The sequence below is a fragment of the Dissoconium aciculare genome, assembly GCF_010015565.1.
Source record: "Dissoconium aciculare CBS 342.82 unplaced genomic scaffold K489scaffold_10, whole genome shotgun sequence".
Classification (NCBI taxonomy): Eukaryota; Fungi; Ascomycota; class Dothideomycetes; order Mycosphaerellales; family Dissoconiaceae; genus Dissoconium; species Dissoconium aciculare.
The window spans coordinates 498,554-520,228 of NW_022984960.1; the positions used below are offsets into that span (position 1 = coordinate 498,554).

The 21,675-nt window shown below is 53.7% G+C and overlaps 9 protein-coding genes across 9 annotated transcripts; 5 read left to right on the plus strand and 4 right to left on the minus strand.

Moving 5' to 3' along the window:
* Positions 1–314: 314 nt before the first annotated feature.
* Positions 315–3,884, minus strand: K489DRAFT_372405 (DNA repair helicase; the record flags this gene model as incomplete). The annotated part of the gene is made up of 3 exons (XM_033603334.1): positions 315–2,840; positions 3,038–3,541; positions 3,600–3,884. The coding sequence occupies 3 exons, from the start codon at positions 3,882–3,884 to the stop codon at positions 315–317; spliced, it is 3,315 nt and encodes a 1,104-aa protein (XP_033457667.1).
* Positions 3,885–4,245: 361 nt separating this feature from the next.
* Positions 4,246–7,133, plus strand: K489DRAFT_372406 (terpenoid synthase; the record flags this gene model as incomplete). Its single annotated transcript, XM_033603335.1, has 5 exons — positions 4,246–5,457; positions 5,517–5,657; positions 5,707–5,884; positions 5,967–6,009; positions 6,266–7,133. 5 exons carry the CDS (start codon positions 4,246–4,248, stop codon positions 7,131–7,133), a joined length of 2,442 nt encoding a protein of 813 aa, XP_033457668.1.
* A 121-nt stretch (positions 7,134–7,254) lies between these two features.
* K489DRAFT_323363 (mRNA splicing factor ATP-dependent RNA helicase) lies at positions 7,255–10,500 on the minus strand (the record flags this gene model as incomplete). Its single annotated transcript, XM_033601692.1, has 1 exon — positions 7,255–10,500. The coding sequence occupies one exon, from the start codon at positions 10,498–10,500 to the stop codon at positions 7,255–7,257; it is 3,246 nt and encodes a 1,081-aa protein (XP_033457669.1).
* A 1,196-nt stretch (positions 10,501–11,696) lies between these two features.
* On the plus strand, positions 11,697–12,702 carry K489DRAFT_38358 (uncharacterized protein). Its single transcript, XM_033605641.1, has 2 exons — positions 11,697–12,106; positions 12,220–12,702. Exons 1-2 carry the CDS (start codon positions 11,868–11,870, stop codon positions 12,518–12,520), a joined length of 540 nt encoding a protein of 179 aa, XP_033457670.1. The 5' UTR covers positions 11,697–11,867; the 3' UTR covers positions 12,521–12,702.
* A 524-nt stretch (positions 12,703–13,226) lies between these two features.
* On the plus strand, positions 13,227–15,176 carry K489DRAFT_304881 (uncharacterized protein; the record flags this gene model as incomplete). The annotated part of the gene is made up of 2 exons (XM_033600523.1): positions 13,227–14,759; positions 14,943–15,176. Coding segments are annotated over 2 exons (1,767 nt in total), but the record flags the coding sequence as incomplete, so codon positions are not given.
* Positions 15,177–15,461: 285 nt separating this feature from the next.
* Positions 15,462–15,985, plus strand: K489DRAFT_38729 (uncharacterized protein). The gene is made up of 2 exons (XM_033606313.1): positions 15,462–15,804; positions 15,920–15,985. Exon 1 carries the CDS (start codon positions 15,558–15,560, stop codon positions 15,786–15,788), a length of 231 nt encoding a protein of 76 aa, XP_033457672.1. The 5' UTR covers positions 15,462–15,557; the 3' UTR covers positions 15,789–15,804; positions 15,920–15,985.
* Positions 15,895–16,935, minus strand: K489DRAFT_323676 (alternative oxidase; the record flags this gene model as incomplete). The annotated part of the gene is made up of 1 exon (XM_033601717.1): positions 15,895–16,935. One exon carries the CDS (start codon positions 16,933–16,935, stop codon positions 15,895–15,897), a length of 1,041 nt encoding a protein of 346 aa, XP_033457673.1.
* A 689-nt stretch (positions 16,936–17,624) lies between these two features.
* K489DRAFT_382562 (HET-domain-containing protein) lies at positions 17,625–20,628 on the plus strand. Its single transcript, XM_033605403.1, has one exon. The coding sequence runs from the start codon at positions 17,974–17,976 to the stop codon at positions 20,563–20,565; it is 2,592 nt and encodes an 863-aa protein (XP_033457674.1). The 5' UTR covers positions 17,625–17,973; the 3' UTR covers positions 20,566–20,628.
* On the minus strand, positions 20,212–21,391 carry K489DRAFT_382563 (Acylphosphatase). The gene is made up of 5 exons (XM_033605404.1): positions 21,286–21,391; positions 21,162–21,205; positions 20,942–21,011; positions 20,736–20,875; positions 20,212–20,631 (listed from the first exon to the last, which is right to left on the minus strand). Exons 1-5 carry the CDS (start codon positions 21,295–21,297, stop codon positions 20,619–20,621), a joined length of 279 nt encoding a protein of 92 aa, XP_033457675.1. The 5' UTR covers positions 21,298–21,391; the 3' UTR covers positions 20,212–20,618.
* Positions 21,392–21,675: the final 284 nt, after the last annotated feature.

The window sequence follows — 21,675 nt, forward strand, 5'->3', positions numbered from 1 at the left end:
GTGAGCTCAAGCTGCAATTCCGTGCCTCATCAGGGTGTCCATTCAGGGTTCGTTCACGTCAGCGACATTTTTAGGACAGCTGTCGCCTGTGTCTTTGATCTTCGAGTTGACCGACCACTTGCACAACTATCACAAATTCACTCTCAGTACTCCGCCTTGCTTGACACTTTCATCACAACATGAAAATTACTTCGCATAAACATCAATGTCGTCACTAGCGAAACATTGGACATTGCCTGCTCTTGCGCTCCTCGGGAGTCGGAGCACGTCCGAATATGGAATAGCTTGTATGTTCAAGCGACTCGGGCCACGGCTCAAGCACTTTCCATCAACCGCTGCCTCGAGGCAAAAAACGAGGACAAAGCATTCGCAACATCTGTCACATTGCTCGATGCCGTGGTAGTTGTGGTGGCAGCTCTGATCCAGCCAGGCAATTTCGCTTGAATGCGGGCATCGCTATATCGAGCATCGAACAGCAAAATGCTAGCCCAATCATTCTTATGCCGAATCACTCGCCCAATTGCCTGATTGACGCTCCTCATACACACGTTCTCTGCATGTTCTCTGCTCGATTGACCGCGCGGCTGGCCATCTGACGCCGCTCTTGCCTCCAGATAGTTCAATTTGGCCTGCCAGTCGGGTGTCTGTAGGTTGGGATATGGTAAACCTATCACGACCACGCAGCGGCCCAGTTCATCCGAAAAATTGATGCCCTCTGATAGCTTGCCTCCAATAACGGACAAGAGAATCGCAGTGCCAGAATTGCGGACTTCGTCGCTGTATGCGCGAAAAGTCTCTTCGGCCGCGATGTCTCGGCTGTCGAGGAAGACCCGCTTTGAATTTTGCAACCTCGCCATGATCGGTTCCTCCTTCCATGTGCGAACCACATCATCGAGAAGGCCGTAGCTTGGGAAGAAGATCACGAGACCTCCTTGGACCTCTTGTGCAACCTTCTCAATTGCGCGGCCTGCACGGGCAAAGTTCGCTCTGTTTCGAGTTTTGAACGTAAATTCGACCCGACCTTCATCGTCAATGCCTATCGTCCGAATGAGAAGGCTTGAAGGCGGAATTAGATGGCCACAGGAAAACGTTCGCACCTTGTCCGTGAGATATGGAAACAATTGTTGATTGTACTCGTCCATTGGGGACATGGTTCCGCCGGCGAGTATGACAGCTCTAGCCTCTTCGACGATGTCTCTGAAGTGCTCTGCAGGGTTGAGTAACAAATACTGTAGAGTAACCACCTGGTTTTCCATTGACCAGAGAAAGGCTCCCTCTTTGGAAGGATTCATGAGTGTCATCAGGAAATTTTGCACATGCATCAAGGTCGGGACGTCGGTGGAGCTGTTCGAGCTAGCCTTCGAGTGTGATTCCGTCTTCTGTGCCTCTTGCGCGAGATGTGCAGCATAGCTCTCCACCTTCCTTGCAAGCTTGCTGTCATTGATGTATCGGACCAGCTTGGCTAAATTGATTTGATCAACGCCTTGACCGCTCAGCAATACGCTTGGTGCTATCGTGTTGCCGAGGGTGTTCTTCTGCACGTTTTGAGTAAAGTTGATCAAAGAGTCTAGTAGACGCACCAGTTGAGCAACATACACTCTGTTACTACCCTTGAGTCGATTGCGGAACTTCTTCAGATATACAATCAAGGCCTCCTTGACCCGTTTCATTAGAATGTCCGTCACTTGAGCCGAATAAATGCCCTCGACCGCACTCAGCAGGTTGTGTGCTTCGTCTATAATGACTACATGGCCGCGCAAGGAGATGCCCAACGCCTCACGCGCCGATTTCTGGAGCAGCAAGGGGTAAGGCAATGTGACAATCTCAGCCGCGCTTATGGCAGGCCGAGAAGCATAGTATGGACAGATTTGCAATCGCTGACCCAAGTCCGCCAGATCTTCAATGTCTCGGATTTTGGCGAGGGCATGATCTCGAAAATCGAGAACGACATCTTCGTTCTCCTTGCGTGGGAGATATGGACACCTCTGTGTTGCAGATGTCTTGCTCTGTTGAAGCTCGATGCAACGCTCATTCACGGCTGTCTGTGTAGGAAGCTTCACAACTTTCTCATTGATGCAAAGGTTCTTTCGAGATCCTAAGGTGAGATGTTTGAGCTCTTCTACAAGTGTGGTATCATCTTTGTCTTCCGGTGGTAATCCAGGCGGCAACTTGATCCTTTGTAATTCGCCAGTAAGCTGAGATAGTTGAGAGTGGGTTCTCGAGCAGAAGTAAATTTTAGTCTCTTCAACGACCTCTTCATCAGCACCCTTTCCACTTTCCAACGGAAGCATACCAAGCTTCTCAAGCATTTTAAGCGTCTCTGTAGAATACTGTGACTGCTGTCGAGAATCTTCCTTGTCGCTTTCATAATCATCAAGTATGAATTGCTCCTCGTCATCTTCAGCAGCGGCAACACGGTGTGCTTCCTTCCGCCGCTTAGGGTTGGCATCAGACATGACCAATTGCTCTCGTTTACGCTTCTCGGCTTCACGAATCGTTGTCAAACGGGCCTCAAGATGTGCTCGCATGTCGTGTATCTGCTGCCTGCGTTCCTCTCTGGCATGGTTGAGCATCCATTCTGGCTCATCATCGTCGATCTCGATCTTGGCGATGGCTTCGTCAAAAGCTTTTCGCTTATGTTCTCGGAGCCATGTAAGGGCGCCACACAGCAGACTCAGGGATTTCCCTGTGCCTGTTGGAGATTCGAATATACCAACACTGCCTGCGTCAATGCAATCATAGAGTGCCTCCATGAATTGTTGTTGGATGCTATACGGCACAAACGGATGATGAAAGTCTTTGGCCGACATGGCCACCGATCGCTTGTCGTGTTCAAAAAACTTCGTCGTGTTTGCGATATGCAAATTGCACGGATGGCGATGAGCATTGTGAGTGATGCAGCAGCTGTTACACGTTGTGAATAGAATTCCAATCGATCATGCAGGCTAGCGCGCGGAACACGCGTCATCCCGTGACTTTGAGTGCATTCTTTGTATCTTCATGTCGTTTATCCATTCTTGCCTTTTCGGAGTCGCACGTTCTCACGGCTCATGTCCTGCGTGGAGATGTATTTGGAAACGACCTTTGTCGAATCTTTCGGTTTGGCGTCGATAATCCACGTATCAAGAATCTCCTTCTTCTCAATGTGCTTTGCTTCCACAGCCTTTGCATCCTTGATTCGCTTGATGTAACCCATGTAGATGGCAACTTCTGCCACGGCGACAATTGCGCTGCCAGAAAAAGACAGTCCGAGTCGCTGCGGTACACTCCAGCGACGAGCGGCCATCCAAATGGCTACGCTACAGCAGATGATAGAGATGAGGACGTTGATGATCAGAATCATCTGACGATTAACGTCCGCAAATGAAACTTCATCAATGTCTTCTGCTGTGGCTTGAGCGAATGGACCGAGAGTGTTCGATTTCCCCGGGAACCGCTGACGAAAACTCTCCGTCTTTGGCGCCGGGTTGATCATACGCTCATACTGTCTTTGTTCTTCTTCAACGCGAAGTCTTCGCATCAAGGCTTTATATTCCGAGGTCTATGGGTAGATTCTCGTCAGCCGTCGATGTTCTAGGATGAATGAGGACTATGCTTACTGGTTCCGACTTTTGTGGCGGTGGTGGTTGATAGACTGCTGCACCTCGAAGGAGCACATCCAATCTTCGTGTTTGCGACTGTGAACTTGTCTCATCATTTTGCGCCGCAAAATATTTAGCGACCATCAAGAGGTCATGATGATCAACTGGAGTCCCAACTTCTGCCGTCGACAACTTCTCCCAATGATCTCGATTCTTCAATGCGGCCTCGTCCAAATTCGGTAAAGCCTTGTGGTATTCTTGTAAAGCTGCTTTGGCAGTCGGCGTCAATGTCAGAAGCACCATCTGGAGATCTGTATATAGCTATATTAATTTGATCATGAATTTAGCAATCAAATGCGTTCGTGATATCAAGATGAAGATGGAACCCTTGGAGCGAACGATCCAGGGTCATCACATGCAGGAATGGTAGCGAATTGACTTCCGGCCGATTAGTTGTCAACGCGTTCCATCCGCACAAGAAAGTCGTTAGCGTCATCCGAGCTCCCGAATCTTTTCCCTTGACCATTCAGAGGCAAATCGTCAAACACGTTCGTTCATCGTATCTAGCGAATATTGTCGCATTCTATCTGTCTTAAGGACAAGGTCAAACTCGAATGATAATTATTCACCCTTACTACTCGTTTCCCAGGCAAAGGACGGATCCATGACGAGACAGATCGCATCGCCAGCGCGTGCATTCGTTGGGACATTGGAGTTTCTCACCACATCCACAAGTCGCTCACGATCACTACGGCATTGTCCAGAATGTCTTCACTCGTTGCCAGCCCGCAGGATCCATACATCGAGACAACTTCAATATGATTCATCAAAACCCCGAACACAATCAGCTGTCGCCGCCGCAGTGTCGCGCGCAAAAGAGCTCATCAATGGCCCGCCACCATCGGGACCTCTGGGCATCGATCCTTTACGAAGTGTCGCAAAAGAGATGTCATTCATGACTGGGAACATCAGACAACTGCTTGGATCTGGCCATCCAATGTTGGACACAGTTTCCAAATACTACACACAATCAGAGGGCAAATACGTGCGACCCACGCTTGTGTTACTCGTGTCACAGGCCACATCAATGCTGCCACGCCGACCGCTGTCGTCAACAGAAACAGAAGATATCGACAAGCCCATCACCGCTTCCTCAATTCTCAACGACTCCAACCCTTCATATCCCTCTCCACTGAGCGCGACTAATGACGACGGCAACCTGCCGATCGACGGTGCATCTGTTCTACCATCTCAGCGGCGTCTTGCGGAGATCACCGAATTGATTCATACCGCATCACTGCTGCACGACGATGTGATCGACCATTCGATCGCGCGACGAGGCAACCCTTCGGCCAATATTGCATTTGGCAACAAAATGGCTGTGCTGGCTGGGGACTTCCTACTCGGCCGGGCGTCTGTTGCGTTGGCTCGGCTGCGCGATCCTGAGGTCACGGAGCTGCTGGCAACAGTAATCGCAAACTTGGTGGAGGGCGAATTCATGCAATTGAAGAACACAGCCCTGGATGAAAAGAACCCTTCGTTCAGCGACGACACCATTCCGTACTACCTGCAGAAGACATACCTGAAGTCAGCGAGCTTGATCAGCAAATCTTGCCGCGCTGCTGCTCTGCTTGGGCGACACTCACCGGAGGTGGTGGAGGCTTCTTATCAATATGGCAAGAATCTCGGATTGGCGTTTCAATTAGTGGACGACATGCTGGACTACACTGTCAGTGGTGTCGAGTTGGGTAAGCCGGCTGGCGCCGATCTTGAGTTGGGTCTTGCGACCGCGCCTTTGCTCTTCGCATGGAAGAGCAATAAGGAGCTGGGAACTCTCGTCGGAAGGAAATTTGCAGAGCCTGGTGACGTTGAGAAGGTGAGAAACAACGTTTTACAGGAAAAAACCCGGAAATGAGATGCTGACATCTGCCTTAGGCTCGCGAGTTGGTCACGCGCAGTGACGGTATCGAACAAACAAGAGCTTTGGCGCAAGACTTTGTCGACAAAGCTATTCGCGCCCTTTCGATATTCCCCGACAGTGATGCAAAGGTTGGGCTAATAGACATGTGCTCCAAGGTCATGAAGAGGAGGAAATAGGATTCTCCCTATCTCTCGACTAGTTCAGAGCTCGAAGCAGGTTGTCGTGCCGCTGGATACGCCCATGTCGTCCCAGTATCGACGTGCCATGGGGTTGAGAAGGGGGCATGATCTGCGCGCGATTCAAAATATGGATTGCTCTGGTGTCGTCGCCGAGGCAAACATCCAGACGAGAGTCCAAGTGGACATTGTCGTATATTATAGATGTATGATAGCGTTTATCGGCGATCGTAAATACCATTGATAGAGATATTGAACATGGCTGCAAGTCTGTGTGATGATGAAAAGGGCTAAAGCGCGTTGACAGAAATCCACCAGAGTTGCGGTCTAGGTATGACGATTGAGGGGCAGGCAACTTGTGATCGACGACGCGTAAAGCGGCACATCAGCCTCGCGTTTCACATCACTAGGACTTGTCTTCTATCTTTAAACGTTCCAGACTGATCACATCGAGGCGAAGACATCATGTCCATATCGTTACCTTAGCATAGACTAAATCATCTCCACAATGTGAGCTCAAGAACAAAATCCGGATGCAACGTTTGTTGTCCCACACTCGATTGGATCGACTGACGATCATGACATAGGATTGATCCCTCCGTTCGTCTCCGGCGAGCGATCCTGCTCAACGATGTCCTACTCGTCCAACGTATAGTCAAGAACCACCCGAGACTCGTATCGAACCCAGACTTCGAAGACAAAAGCAATACCAGTCTCCATCTGGTCGCATCCCACGGCTTCACCGAGATCGCCGCCTGCCTAATCGAAGCAGGACACGATAACCACGAGATCAGCCGCAACGCAGACCACGACACACCCTTGATGATGGCAGCCCGTAACGGCCACGTGGACGTGACCCTTCTTCTGATGAAGTGCTTCCCTCGAAGCATTCCCTGCACCAACAAGGCCGGCATGGACGCTCTATCCCTCGCCGCGAGGACCGTGAACGGCGCAGTCCTGGTCCCGGCCCTGCTCAACGACCCGCACTTCCCTGCCTCACCGCACGGGAAAGATCAAGACGGCAACACCGCCCTCCACCACGCCTCGGCCGCAGGATCGCTCAAAGCGCTCCGGGTCCTTGTCATGGCCGGCGCCGATCCCCACGCAAAGAACAACTACGATTGGACGCCGCTGGCATACAGCCAGACGGTGGCAGCGGAAGTCTACTTCAAAACGCTGATGGCGGAACTCGAGCGACTGCGCCAGGACGATGCCAAGCAGAGCGAGGAACGGGAGAGAGCCAAAGCGACGGGTTTACGGATCGTGGCGGACGACGATCAAGTCACGCCCATGGCGGAGATCGATAATGAGGAAGTCCTCAAGGATGCTCTAGCGCGGCACTGGAGCCCCGTGGAGAAAAAACGACCTAATACTCCTGGCGGCGGGAGCGCTGCGAGGTATGAATGGGGCGCGGCGCTGACGAACATGCGGACCCGATCTGGAAGTGGTGAATAGAAACCACTTGTGCGGGAGTCCTCCGAGTGGATGAAAATACAACAACAACAACGTGAGAACTACTGCCAGGAGGATGTGATATTTTCGCCGATTATACAAGCAAGTATCATGGCCACAGCCTCTAAATCTTCGGCATCTTCCTGTCCACCCCCAGCGCCTCGACATCCTTCGGCTTGTAATAATGCGGCGCAACCTCGGTCAACCACTCGGGCTTCAACGGAATCACACTGCGCATGAACTCGCGACTCGTCAACACCAGCTCATAAAAGATGACCCATTTCGGCCGGACCTCCATGAGCACACTCGAGGGATGGATGTTAACCGTGAGGTTGTTTTTCACGGTGCGATAGCTGTCCCCACCGCGCTGGAGGCGCGCAGCGTTGGGGAAGAAACCCGCCGTGATCGCCTTCTGAATCGGCGGAATATTCGCCGCGCCGCAGGATGAGAGCGTGACTTCGACGCGGTCGCAGAGCTTGGCGAGCTGGTCGCGTACGTCGCGGGCGCGCGTCAGCGACCGCTGTTGCAGGTAGTTCTCGCGGGCCCAGACGTAGGAGAAGTCGCTGTCGACCCACTGGTTCCAGATGTTGAGGTAGGTGAGGTGGTCGCCGCCGTCCTTGACGGTGAAGCGGGCGCGGGCCGCGTCCGCCTGGAGCTTCTTGTCCTTGGGCCGGTAGAAGAGCGCGGAGGCCTCGCCGAGCATGGCGATGATGGAGAGCACCTCCTCGACGCAGCCTTCCTTGTCCGCGGCCAGCACCGCCTTCGCGAGGAGCGGGTCGGTCGGGAACTCGGCCATCTGGCGGCCGACCTTGGTGAGTTCGCCTTTGTCGTTGAGCGCGCCGAGGGCGTAGAGCATCTCGAGCGAGCGGATGAGCATGTCCGGGCTGGGCGGGTCCATGAAGTCGAAGTTGATGAGGTCGTTGATCCCGAGGGACTTCAGGAGGAGCACCACGCTGTTGAGGTTGGTGCGCTGGATCTCGGGGGTGGTGTTCTCGGGGAGGTCGTTGTAGTAACCCCATTTCGTGTACAGCCTGAAGCATTTCCCCGGCCCGGTTCGGCCGGCTCGTCCGGCTCTTTGGTTCGCCGAGGCGCGGGAGATCGGGACGGAGACCAGGCTCTCCATGTTCGTCGCCGGCGTGTAGCGGTTCTCCTTGACGTAGCCTGGGTCGATGACATAGACGATGTTGTCGATGGTCAAACTCGTCTCGGCGATGTTGGTGGCGAGGACCACCTTGCGGACTTTGGGGGGCGTCGGGTCGAAAATCCTCTGCTGCATGTCCGTCGGCAGGTTGGCGTAGATCGGGCATATCATCAGTTCGGGCGCGGCACTGCCGAGTTTCCTAGCCGTCTCCTGGAGGGATTGTTCCGCCTGCTCGATTTCATCTTGACCGGTCAAGAAGACGAGGATGTCGCCGGGCATGGGCTGTGAGAGGTGGATTTGGAACACGGTGGTGATGGCAGCGGAGAGGTAGTTGGCTTCGGGCTGCAGCGAGTAGTTCATCTCGACATCGTAAGTCCGACCGGGGATGTTGAGGATGGGCGCGTCGTCGAAGAATTTGCTGAATTTCTGGGCGTCGAGCGTCGCGGAGGAGATGAGGAGCTTCAGGTCGGGTCGGCCGCGAGCGATGTCCTTGACCAGCCCGAAGAGGATGTCCGTGTGCAGCGTCCGCTCGTGGGCCTCGTCGATCATCAAACAGCTATAGCCACTGAGATCCGGCTCCGTCAGGAATTCTCGCAGGAGCATACCATCGGTCATGTATTTCAATGCCGTCTTGTCCGAAGTCGCGTCTTCGAATCGAATGGCGTATCCGACCTCGTTGCCGAGCTTAACGCCCATCTCCTCGGCGACACGGGTCGCGACACTCATCGCGGCGACACGACGGGGCTGTGTGCAGCCGACCTTGACCCCATCCTTGCAGTATCCTGCTTCGTAAAGAAATTGTGGGAGTTGAGTTGTCTTTCCACTTCCCGTTTCACCCACGATGATCAAGATTTGGTAATCTCGTACGGCATCGAGGAAGATTTGACGATATTGGTAGACGGGCAGGCTTTTCCGTTTCTCTTCAATCGTCTTCGCCTTTCGTTCCGCCGCGAGCAATTGCTGGGCTACCAATCGCTCTTCTTGGCTCTGCATCGAACTGAGGCCTCCTTGCAGGGTGGCATCCGTCACCCATTTGATTTGCTGTTCCTCGTCGAACACATACTCGTACTCCTTTTCGTTGACGCGGTCTGCGACAATGATCTGGGCTTTTGTCTTGGCGAGTTGTTCCCGTTCCCATTCCTCATGTTCCGTGACGTAACGCTCACGCCCCTGGTCGTCGCGTTCCACGTATCGGCTGTAGAGTGCATCCTGCTTGCGCTTCATGTCCATCTTGCCTTTTTCTGTAATGTAGTCCTCGGGCATTGCGTATCCATCGAAATGGTCGTCGATGTTCTCGCGCTCCTCGGCCAGCCGTAATGCTTCCCGATTTCGCATGAATTCATCCTTCTCGGCCTGCGTCAGTCGTGGGTTGGTTCGCATTTCCTCCTCTTCATCCGCAACCTGTTTCCTCAAAAGCACAAGCTCCTGAGCTGATCGCTTTTTGAGATAGTCCTGACGCGAGCGCAATCGGAGGGCCTTCATCTCTTGTTCCGACAGCTTTCCCGCCTGCGCTCGTCTTTCCGTGTCCGCAGCTTCTCTGTGAGAGGATCGATCCTCGACCAGAGTCTTGGTAGACTTTGCGTCCTTCGTCCTCAGTCTCTTCTCGAATTCTAACCGCTCGCGCCGATCCTTCTCTTCTTCGTCCTCGGCCGGCGCCTCATCCTTCGCCGTGTCCACCGGACTTGCAGAACCATCGTCAAATCGTGCGCGCTTCGCAGGTGAGGTCGGGAAATCCTCCTGCCCCTCTTCCTCCGAAAACTCCTCGTCACCCCAACGATCGTCAAAGTCGCCATCATCTCTCCGTCTGTATTTCTTCCTCGGCCGATCTCTGCTGTTGGATCGCCTCCTCGCATTCTCCGAATCATGCTTTGACCTCCGGCTGCTTTCACGATGCCTCGACTTCTCCTCTTGCTTTGGTGGCGGAGGCGGCGCCTCACCTTCGACCTCCATATCCACCAGCGCATACTTCTTCTTCGTCTCCTTTGGCTTCTCGCGTGCTGGGATGGCGGAGCGATGACTCGTCGAGGACTTTCCGACCCGGGCGAAAAGATCCTGGCTGAATTTTTGAAGGTGATCGTCGCTAGATTCGAGCATGCCGGATAAGGTGTCCATCAATGCGCCGGGAGATTTGGCCGATCGCGCGGTCTCCAACACGAAGTCGACCATCATGCCCTCGCTGGCTCCGACCAACTTGATCAAGTTGTCGGAGACGAATGTGCGCGCATCCATGGCTGGTGATGTTGCTTGGTATGTCCGTTGTTCAATTTTCAAGCAGATATTTTGGCTTTGACCACAGCGGTAGTTGGGAGCTGAGCCATAGCACCTTTGCGACAGCACGTCCAAGACCATCGATGGATCTCCTCCGGTCGGAGCTCAGAGAAAGTTACTGCTGAGTCATCATTTGAAGTCATCGTTTGATATCATCGATAAGACAACCCTAGGATAACCCCAACCCTGATGTTGTAGAATGCCCAGGTGATGGAACGAACACTTCGAGGCCTCGGCCGGGTAACCACAGATATCTGGAAGATAAAGAACATGCTACCTAGGTATTGACTGAAATACATACTCTGCGCCCGTGTTGGTATGGAAAAGTGCTGCGAAATCGCTTTGCACGAGACGATTGAAGTAGACGTCCCGTCTCTGGTCTGAATCAGTACGTCGAATGCTGAGCAGACGAATGTGTTCACGCGAGTATTTTCTGTTGTTTGGGAATACCGCCCTCCGGTATTCCCAGGAAGCTACATACATCGTGTGGGAATGAATTTGACTTGTCGAATAACAAGCTACCATCCGAGACATCTCGATCGTACATGCGCCGACACCAGACTTCCACAATCTACCCAGGTACTACACAAAGATCACCAGAGAGGATTGACCAACCACGCCTCCGACCAGTGAATGCGGGCAGAAACGCCAGGAGAGGAGGTGAACTGGTGAAATTAGGATGAGACATGGACTATGACCCATCGAGCACTTGCAGCGGTGCGGTGAAGCATTTGTATTATATATTATTACGATGATTATGATTCCACCGCAATTTCCTCCGCATCTCTCGGCAGGCGAGAAGACGAGTACGGTTTGCCATCATCTCGATCGTTCACATGCAGAGTCAGTCAAGCGAAAGTGCTGTACGTCCAATAAGATCGGAAATTTATCCAGGACTATCCATGGATGGGACCTAGGTAGGCATGTATGTATCATGATTGTTACAGATGCTGTGCGGGTTGCAGGCGGGTGGAAACAGCCCTGAAACAGGGAATTCGTCCGCCTCGCGGGCGTGCAAGGGAAACGTGGTGGCTTGCATAATGTGTGCATGATGAGTATATGTACCTAAGGGATGCATGTACCGAAGCTCCAAACATGAACCTGTCCATCGGAACCCGTCCATCGATCTGTATGATGGACCGCGGCGCGCTAGATCTGTCGGTGGTGATTGTTGTCGACAATGGAAGTGCAGCAGGCGACGAGTGAGACGATTTCCCTCGGTCGGAACCTTGGAACCTTGGTACCTTGGAAATATGCCCAGGTGGTGGTGAGTTGGATCCGTCAGAGGGCAACCATCCGTCCATCCAAGAGCAGTCCAAGCCGGAGAGATGTTGTCAGCATCAGCAAAGGTACAACAGACAGCTGGAGGTAGGAGGTCCGCCGAAAACCAAATGAGGGATTTCCCTCAATATGCACCGAGCCCCGCTTCGTACCGTTGGGACGAGTTGGTAGACCGGCCAACACACACTTGTTCAATAATAAAATACAAACAACATTGGAATCTTTTTCATGCACCTGGGCATATAATGTACACCTGGGAGGGAGGGAGGGAGGAAGGAGGAATACTGTAGGACACCCTTGCTGCTGCTGCTGCTGTCGTCGGATCTGCTGTTCAGTCGGTCGGTAGTGAGCATGGACTGACGACTGGCCATGAACGGGAAATGCTGATGATTGCGTCAGTCTCTACTACCTACTCAACCCAACGGCTGCAAGTGTGTCTGTTGATGTGAAGCATTCCCACGATGATGTGATGATGAAGGACATCAGTCATCATCATCATCATCATCATCATTCAGCTGGAAGGATGTCAGGGAAACACCGCCCAGCGCTGACCATGTCATTCATCTTCAGCGCCCATGGACACACGCTGGGCGACTATTATAGTAACCGTAGGGTGAAGAGGACAGGGATGCCCGCCGGCGATGATATGAGTGGACGTCAGCGGACTTGCGCGCGCCCGCGCCTGAGCGGCCAACCATAGGTGTGAATAGCCCTGGAGTTAACAGCTGGGGGAGCAGCTGGGCAGGAATGGAAACCACCCGGGCAGGAATCTTCAGCTTCTACGTTTTTATCTCTCGAGCGCGCGACGGTTTTCAGGGGACTCGTGTACACATACACACAATGCACATACACTCACACACACACACACACACACACACACACACATCCTACACCCTCGGTTGCTCTGTGCATCCATGTATGATAACCGGTAATCTTTCGTGAACTTTCGTGACAGGACGGGCACACAACCTCCTCTTCCAAGCTTGTCATCATCATGTTGCACCGTACAGTACTGTGGCACTATTCTTAGCGTGAACCTCGACAGTCCGTTCACTTTCACGGGCTTTCCTGGAGGTCGCCGCTTGGCAGGCCGATCCCATCTTTTGTCCCAGGTCGTATCACATCACTGCGCCCACTTCGACGCGTGATTAGATACACCGTCGTCGTCCTCGTTCGGCCGGGTGACTTCTTCATCTATCTGTTCCACCCATCATACAATTCCTGCGCCAGCATCGTCACATCCAAGCATGTCAATTCCTCCTCCTAAGAAACCTCCGGGCTCCACCGCCCGGGCCCCTGTCGCCAGCTCCACCACATCTTCACCCAACCCACAGAGGAGCCCTTCAAGATTGAGCTCAAGTACGACAGCCGGCGCAAGTACCGCTGTCGGCAATACGGCTGCTGCAAATGGCCTCAACAGAACCCGTTCTGTCCGCACCGGTGCGCCGGTCTCCGCCCGAGCGGCGGTGAGGAAACCTGCGCCCACAGACACCGCAGCCGACGATGAGGCCAAGGCCGAAATGCAGGCCCGCATAGACGAGCTGCAAGAACGATTACAACAGGTGGAACTATCATACGAAGATTCACAGAAACAGTCGACCGTGCTCCAGGTCAAACTGGACGAGGCGCTGAAAGAGCAAGGCTTGCTGGAGGAGAACGTCCACGAACACACCGAGCGCATCAACGATCTCGAAAGCGAGAAGAAGGAGAGCATACGTGCTCGGCGAGAGATGGAGCAAATCTACGAGTCTGAGCGCGCTGCGGCGCTCAAGGAAAAAGAGGACGCAGCAGCTCGGGAAGAGGAAATGCAGCTTTCCATGCAGAGATTGAAGGAGACGCTCTCCCAGAAGGAACTGCGGGTCGGACTCGATGAGGACCGCAAACCACATCTCTCCCGGCAGTCATCGACGCTCGCTCGGAGCAGCAACCCATCGCCCAGCCCAGAGTCCTTCGATCGACAATTTGCGCCCTCCTCCATCGAGCGAAGCGATTCATCGTCGCGCAGCGGCTCCAAGCTCATTCTCCAGAAGGATAAGCTGATCGAGTCATTACGTCTCGAACTGGCCGAGGCTCAGATCAAGCTCGTCGAGGTGGAAAATATGGGAGGCGGCAGAATGCAAGAGCTGCAGAGGCAGATGTATGAGATCAAGATGCAAAACGCGCGATTGATGGAGGAGAACGAGTCGTTTCAACTGCTGCTCAGCGAGAAGACGCTGAACGGCGACTTCCTGCGAGCACCGTCTACGACAGAATCACGACCGCCGTCACAACCACAAGAAGCGCGGACCACACTCGCCGACGAGCTCGATTCGCAAGAAGAGGGCGAGGGCGGCGAGGAAGTGCGACGCTTGCAGGCCGAGGTGAACGGCATGAAGGACCAGAACAAGGCCTTGACGCTGTACATTAACAATATCATCTCCCGCCTGTTGCAACACGAGCAATTCGAACAGATCCTCGACAAGACCCCCGACCTCATGGCTGGACCTGGTGCCGCGAGCCGGAAACACTTGGAGGTAGCTGCTGCCAACAAAGAAAAGGAACTCCCCCCATCTCCCATTGACAAGGACGGCCCCGGTGGCGAGGAGGGAGGCGCTGGATTCCTCCAACGAGCCAAGAGCGTCATCGGCAGCCGCCCGAAGCCTCGACCACAATCGCAGATCTACTCCGGTGACCTGTCAAAGGCTCTCCCCGAGCCCCTCAAGCTGAACGAAGATCCCGCGACCGCACCGAGCGTACCCCTCGGCCGCTCCTCCTCCGTCCGCAGCAGCATGGGCCACCGGCGCGCCAATTCGGAATGGCCCGCAGCCAGCCTGGTGACGAACATGTACCGCGGGGCCTCCCCAGCCATGTCCCCCCTGAGCCCCGGCCTCAGCTCTCCCACGCGAGGGACATCCTTCTTCGGCCCCGGTGCTGCACTCCGTGCCACCTCAGGTGCCTCCGTACCCAGCATCGCCGAAGGCCCCGACGGCAAAGAAAACACCGCCACCACCACCACCACCCAACAACGCGACAGCAAAATCAGCGAGAAGCGCCACAGCATCCTCACCGAATCCAGCCTCGACGAAAACGTCAGCAGCAGCAGCACCCACCCACCCACCTCCAGCCACGGCCACCCGCAGCAGCCTCCCCCGCGCAGCACCCCCTCCTCCCCACCCCGCAGCCTCGCCAGCAGCGGCGACAAGGACAGCAAATCCTCCGGCGCCATCATGATGGGCAGCCGGATGCGCCCCTTGCGCCTCGTGCAGGAGAACGTCGACCAGGAAGACGCCGCGCGGAGGAACGGCGCCGCGGCCGCCGGCGGCGCAGCGGGCAACCGGAGCAGTTGGTTCGGCTGGATGAACAAGGGACTTCCGGGGATGCCCGGTCTGCCGGGTGGAGGAGGAGCTGGTGGGAGTGCGGCGAGCACGCCGACCACCGCGCACGCGGCGTCGGGGCCGTTGCATCACCCGCAGCAGCATGCGCCGTCATATCCGCCGCCGCCGCCGGGGACGGGCTTGACGAGGGCTTCGACGGACGGGTTGGGAGGGAGCGGAGCGCAATCATGATCGTTCCCGGCAGCGGTCCTGGACGCGAGAGGATGAGCGGCGCGAGGTCAAAACAGGGGAGGGGCCAGCCCCGAGGCTGGGCCGTTTTGACGAGCATTTCCGCTTTTCGAGATTTATCCGAAACCGAACCCCCCTCGGCGATGCTACGATTCTGTGTCGCCGTGGCTTTTTTTCGTCTCGGGGGATTTGGCGATGTTTGGGAAGAGGTTCATTTACTGTCTGTCTATTATCGATTACGGAATTTCCCCCCATGAAGGAATTACAGGCTTTATTCTGTGTGTGTGTGTTGTCTATTTCCTCGAATGTGGTTTCTGTTATTGTTGGCATTCCAGGAGAACTTCCATGTCCTGGAGAAGGGGGAAAAGGGGACTCCCGATGAAAATGACGACACGATGGAGATATAGAAAGCATGAGCAGGATTAAGAAGAAGAAAAGTAAAATGTGTTGCTCATCTATCGGGAAAAGACCCCGAAAGACTAAGGTACGGCGGGAGCAAAAGAGTCTCCGCTACGCTCTCTGTCGCCATCATCTAAAGGACCTCGTCCCTCTCCCACCCCGCCGGCTTCTGCACATCCAGCCGCTTGTTCGGATGCGGTTTCGTCGTGTCCTTGTATTCGCTGACGTACGGGTTCGGGTCGTTCTTCTGATCCAAATTGCCCAGGGTATGGTTGACTTCGCGATGCTTGGATTCGTCGGCGCGGATGTACAGGAGCAGATCGCGCATGCTGCGGTTGCCCTCGGGCATGTTCCAGTATTTGACCGCGATGTCCGGCGCGGAGATCCCCTCCCACTCGGGCAGATGCCCCGCGTCCAGGGCGGCGATCTCCTTCGTGTACGTGTACACGGCTTCTTCCTCCAGGTAGCCGACGAAGCGGTGGCAGATCTTCGGCGCGATCAGGTAGGAGATGAAGAAGGCGTTGAAGAAGACCCCCTGGGTCGCGAGCACCATGAACCGCATGAACCAGCCCGGTTCGGCCATTTTGAGGAAGGTGAGGAGGTGCATGCGCTCGTTGTAGGATTCTTCGAGGAGGGTCTCCATCCAGCCGTTGTCGCGCTTCATTCGACGCATCGAGTGCATGTGGCGGAGCATCCCGGCGACCATGCCGGGGACCCCTGCCACGCTCTCGAGGAAGACATTGCGGACCATGTACTGATGTGCGGTGGGCACCTTGTCCTTGCGGTAGCCCGTCGCGAGGTCCAGGCCGAAGCGGAGGATCTTGGTCATGGTGTAGGCGATGCGGTCAGGCCAGTCGCGAGGTTGACGGTGGTTGAAGGCGACCAGTTCCATGGATTCTTTGGTGAAGCCGGGATGCGGCCATGCTGGAGGTGTCTGACGGATGTTTTCGGTCTCAGGCTGAGGGAAGAAGTCTTTCATCCGAGAGGCCTGGGTGGTGCTGAAGGGTCGTGAGGTAGGAGTCACGAGGAGCGAAGATTGGTTCTGGAGGCCGAGCAGAGCTGGCCGGGCCAGAGTCGTCACCTTAACTCCATTGTGGTTGAGAGCCTTGAGGAGTTGAGCAGCGGACTGCTTGGCGGAGAAAGCGTTGACGGTCAGGCTGCGCGTGCAGTTCATGAAGAGTGGTGAGTCACTTGACTTGGAGATGATAGGTGATGGGCGATGTTAGGTTTGGTGAGGATGATAACCCAATGGAGATTCCAATGGGAAAGGAAGCCAGGAATGTATTTATATTGCTACAGTCCAAAGCGTTGCTTGCCTGCCCGGGTGAAACCTGATTGTAAGACTCGGATAACAGATCCGAGACCGTTCCTACCTTGGAGCGTATGAGGAGGCTCTTGCCTGGGCATTCGGGCAAGAACGTAACCATGGAATACAGGAGAGATGCACGTGTGCGGCGTCAATGGCACAGCATATTGATGGGGTGAGGTGATTTCGCACGAACCATCGATGGGAGTTGGTGAACGTCCCGGAACAATTTCGACATTGTCAGTCATGTGCCGGGCCTTCACCTGTTTCGGTAGGCGGATCCCTTGCACAGCACAGCAGCAATGCGGGAAACATCGCCAGGTCAGGCGACTTGCCCTCTAGGGCTGACGAGAAAGACGCGGAAGATTGGTCAGACGGGTGAGTCAGACTCCAGCAGCGCCCTCTCGCGGTATGACCCGAATGGACAAGTTGGTCCGATGGGGGCACCTTCGCTCAGCGACAGTGTGACTGGTCGGGAAGATTCGGAATGTTCGTAGTGAAGCATCGTGATTCCGCTTGACTGGGCAACATCACGTGTTATTACACTACAAGGTGATCACAAGTTGCCTGCGTTACGCGAGTCTCTCATGGGCCTTTGGAACAAGGCGATATGCGCGCAAGGCAGACATGTGCCGTGTATGTCTGAACATCGATGTCTTCCAAGGTTGGTGGGATTCATCAAGCCGCCAGCTCGGAAAGCCACTGGCCCTTGCAAAGATGCAGGAGAAGAGCTGCGCCACGATATATTCGATGCATGGTGCCTCCATAGGCTTTTCCATGCGTCTCCTGTAGCGACGCGATGATGTTCAGATTTCGTTCGCAGGATATGTGAAGATTAACAAGAACGCGCAGCCGGGCGTTCAAACTTTGCATCGAGATTCGTTGAAGTGAAGGAACAATGACAGTATGGCAGCTGTTCAAGCCAGCGGACGCGACTTGACGAATGTCAACTCGACCGATCTCGACTTGTCGCCGCTTCATGGCAGAGACATACGCCTACTAAAGTTACTTCCGGGAGATGCTGGTACTCAGATTTGCTGCGAGGTGATAGTCGTCTCCTTAGACAGTAACCCGACCTACACGGCATTGTCGTACGCCTGGGGCAATCCTCCAGCAGGACGTGTCATCTCTTTGAATGGCCGTCAGACCAAAATTCGTAAGAACCTATGGCGTTTCCTTCACCAAGCGAGGTCCCTCCCGGATGCGTTGTTTGAGTACATCTGGATTGATGCTCTATGCGTCAACCAAGTGGATGACGGCGAACGGACACACCAGGTAGCACTAATGGGCGAGATCTATGCTGTTGCTGAACGAGTAATTGCATGGCTTGGACCTTCTTACAACAGCAGTGATCAAGCATTCAACAATATCCAGATCGCGTCACCCTCGTGGACAGCTAAAAAAGCGTTCGTAAAGAAGTGGGGGTCCTCGGCCGCCTCGTCGATCCGCGGCATCTGTGTCAGACGGTATTGGGAACGACTCTGGATCTTCCAGGAGCTGCTTTTAGCCCGAGATGCCGTCCTGATGTGTGGTTCGTCCTGCCTGCCACTGCAGAGCTTCAAAAGCTTTGTTCTCACCATTTTGGCCTGCAGTGTCTCCGACCATGCTGCAGAGCAATTTGAGCTTCGACGCGTTCGGCAGAGTCCCGCGGTGACTATCATGCAGTATGTTGAAGAGCGACGTACCGAGTCCCCAATTTCAGAGCTAATGCTGGCCACACGGGATCTACGCTGTACCGATATGAGGGATCGCGTATTTGCAGTACTCAGCGTCGACAAAGGGCCATCACGGAATATTCTACCGGATTATGAAAAGCCACTACCTCATCTGGTAAATGAAGTTTTACGAGACCATCATGCCTTTAACCCGCCGACAGGATTTGATGAGGTCACTGAAAAGTGTCGCGAGCTGGCTAGGATCATGTGTATCGATCTTCAAGATGTCTTTGCCATACAGGAGGACCAACTCAAATGGAGTCCCCATATGCCTATGCCCAAATTCGGACCCTTGGACGACATTGGTCGAAGAAAGCCTCTTGTTGCCGCGCGACGCCATGACGTGGAAGCCGACAAGGGTTTGTACGGACGAGGATTGTACGGCATGTCGATTACCATTGCCTGGGCTGCATACTATCGCCACGTCGCAGTGATGGATTTCATGCTCAATCAGGACTTATTTGACATATCGACTTGTTTCTTAAGAGCCGTCAAAATGGATCATTACGCCGTCGTGGAAGCCCTTTTGCAAGTCGCAAACGGACGGTGGCGTCAAGAATTAGACTTCTCCATCTCTGAGAATGCCAATGCTCTCCAATTGGCAGTTCACTATGGTCGGTCGAGCATTGCAGACCTTCTTGTGCGCGCTGGGGCGGACGTCAACAAGCGCGGCCTAGACTTCGACCGCGCTTTAACGAGCAGAGTGGACCTCGCGCGTGCCCCGGCGCTTGTAGTCGCGATCACGCAAGGATCATCTGAGCTCGTCCAGCTGTTACTGAAGCACGGCGCAAAAGCGCACTCTCTACCTTCAATCCTTGAATCAGAACCGGATCTAAGTGCCTGGGAGATTGCGCTGATATGGGGACATGCCCAGATAGCCGACATATTACTCGACGCAGAAGCAGAGAATGTGCCTGTGCTCACGCCGAAGGAACGCTTGCAGAACAATGGTTTGTCTCTTATATGCACTGCATTGGGTGAAGGGCAGGAGAACGGCGTGAGACTGCTTTCGAAGCTTTGCACAGACTATTACGTGATACACAAGAAGGCGGCATGGTTTCATGTACGCAGAATGCTCGACGATGCGAGAGTGACAGACAACATTGGAATCTTGAGATCATTTCTCTCAATCGACTATCTAAGAAGATATGAGAAAACCTGCCATGAGCTTGCCTATGTATTGATAAATGCAGTGTGCTCACAGAGAGTAGACTTTGCGCAGACGCTGTTCGAACACTATGCCACTGGCTATCTGGGAACAGGCATCATTGACGATCTGTTCGACCATACGGTGAGCTCAGGTTCTGCGGAGATGGCAAGATTACTGCTCCAGTACGGCGCTAATGTCAACAACAAGCCAAAATATGGGCATCAACGCACCGCGCTTTGGTGGGCTGTGTTTCGTAACGACGACGCTTTGTTACGAATACTGGTAGAATATGGTGCTGATGTTGATTGCCTATCAATTCCACGGTCATATCGACCGCTCGATACCGCTGTTGATAAAATTCAGCTCTCCTCGTTAAAATTATTGCTCGAATCTGGTGCTGAAGTTCAACCCCGACATATTTCAATGCTAATTCGAAGGGCCCGGCAGTGGTGTCCTGACGACAAAGCTCAATGTGCGATACGAATGCTTCTCGCACATGGAGCTAAGATCGGCGGCAAAGGACGAGTCTCAGTTTGGAAAACTAATGTATTAAGAGCTGCCAGGCGTATGCCAAAGCTAGTCTTAGACCCGCTGACTGATCTGTCTGGGATTGCAAATGTGCACGGTGTATGATCTCCTTCATGTCCGCGTTCTCTACAGTCATCTGTAAGTGGTCATTACCAAGTTCAAGTCCGGATTCTATCATCATCGCGATGAATAGCATCAGTCAAGTCAGCCTCATATCTACATTGCTACCGGTATCGGTGAGGTTGAAGCGAATATACTGTTGCTGCTGCACTCACTGCTTGAAGATGGATTCCCCGTCGACGTTGGTCATATCCTCCGTTTCTACCTTAGACACCTTCGCCGCTGATGGGCCCATATGGATATGTTGGACGAATTTCTCGATCGAGCTTTCACTGCCTTGTGCCTCTCCGATGACCTGTCCCAGTTTCACACGTGTTATGTTTAGCAGCATAGATTGAAGGATACCATATCAACTGCTTACGGTGCCGTCATTGGAGTTCCTCACGAATCCCGTCAGGTTCAGACCTTCGGCCTTGTTGGTAGTCCATGCTCTATTTGACCATTGAATTGAAATGAGATCACGTCAGTAAACAGCGTCCGTCTCTTGATCGATCAATATAGCGGAGGAGGCTCAACGTTTTAAGAGTCGACAGGAACTAGGTAGTCCGCTTTGTTTTACCGAGCAACGCAACGATACTCACCTGAAGTTGACTCCCTGTACCGTCCCGTGAACTTTGTACGAGATCTATTCAAATCGAAGCCCACGCGAGGCATTTGGTGTCAATGATTCGCTTCTTTTTCTTGGAGTAAATTCTGTTTGTTTACCCGCTTCGACATTTTGTTTGATCGATTTTTGAGGTCAGGGTGCTGCAAGAATACTCTGCGGTCGGTCCACTTGTGAATTGTCGCCAGGTCGTTGACTCAAGATCGTTTGTTCGAACGACGAACACAGAAGCAGCGCGAGACATTCTGTACATACCCCACTAATAACGGTATCATCCAGTATGACGCAACAATCCGCCCGCTGACATTTCACTTGTTGTTTCGTGTAGATCGACAACGTCGGAAGTTCGGTCCGCACATAGGACAACATCAAATCTTCCCCTGCGTTGAACGCTGGCTCGGTCTTCCCACACACTTGGTAGCAATTACAAGGATTCCGGAAGTAACAAGAACAAAGATCACCGCTGCTCTAATCACGCCCAGGTTCGTATT

Excerpts from the sequence above, each read along its gene's own strand:
- K489DRAFT_382562 (XM_033605403.1), top strand. The coding sequence starts at position 17,974 with ATGGCAGCTGTTCAAGCCAGCGGACGCGACTTGACGAATGTCAACTCG.
- K489DRAFT_382563 (XM_033605404.1), bottom strand. Across the intron at positions 21,012-21,161 it reads GTACAGGGAGTCAACTTCAG|AGCATGGACTACCAACAAGG; the intron begins GTGAGTATCGTT and ends ATGGTCAAATAG. Across the intron at positions 20,876-20,941 it reads GGAACTCCAATGACGGCACC|GTCATCGGAGAGGCACAAGG; the intron begins GTAAGCAGTTGA and ends AAACTGGGACAG.
- K489DRAFT_38358 (XM_033605641.1), top strand. The coding sequence starts at position 11,868 with ATGTTGTCAGCATCAGCAAAGGTACAACAGACAGCTGGAGGTAGGAGG. Across the intron at positions 12,107-12,219 it reads AGGGAGGAAGGAGGAATACT|TCTCTACTACCTACTCAACC; the intron begins GTAGGACACCCT and ends TGATTGCGTCAG.
- K489DRAFT_38729 (XM_033606313.1), top strand. The coding sequence starts at position 15,558 with ATGTTTGGGAAGAGGTTCATTTACTGTCTGTCTATTATCGATTACGGA.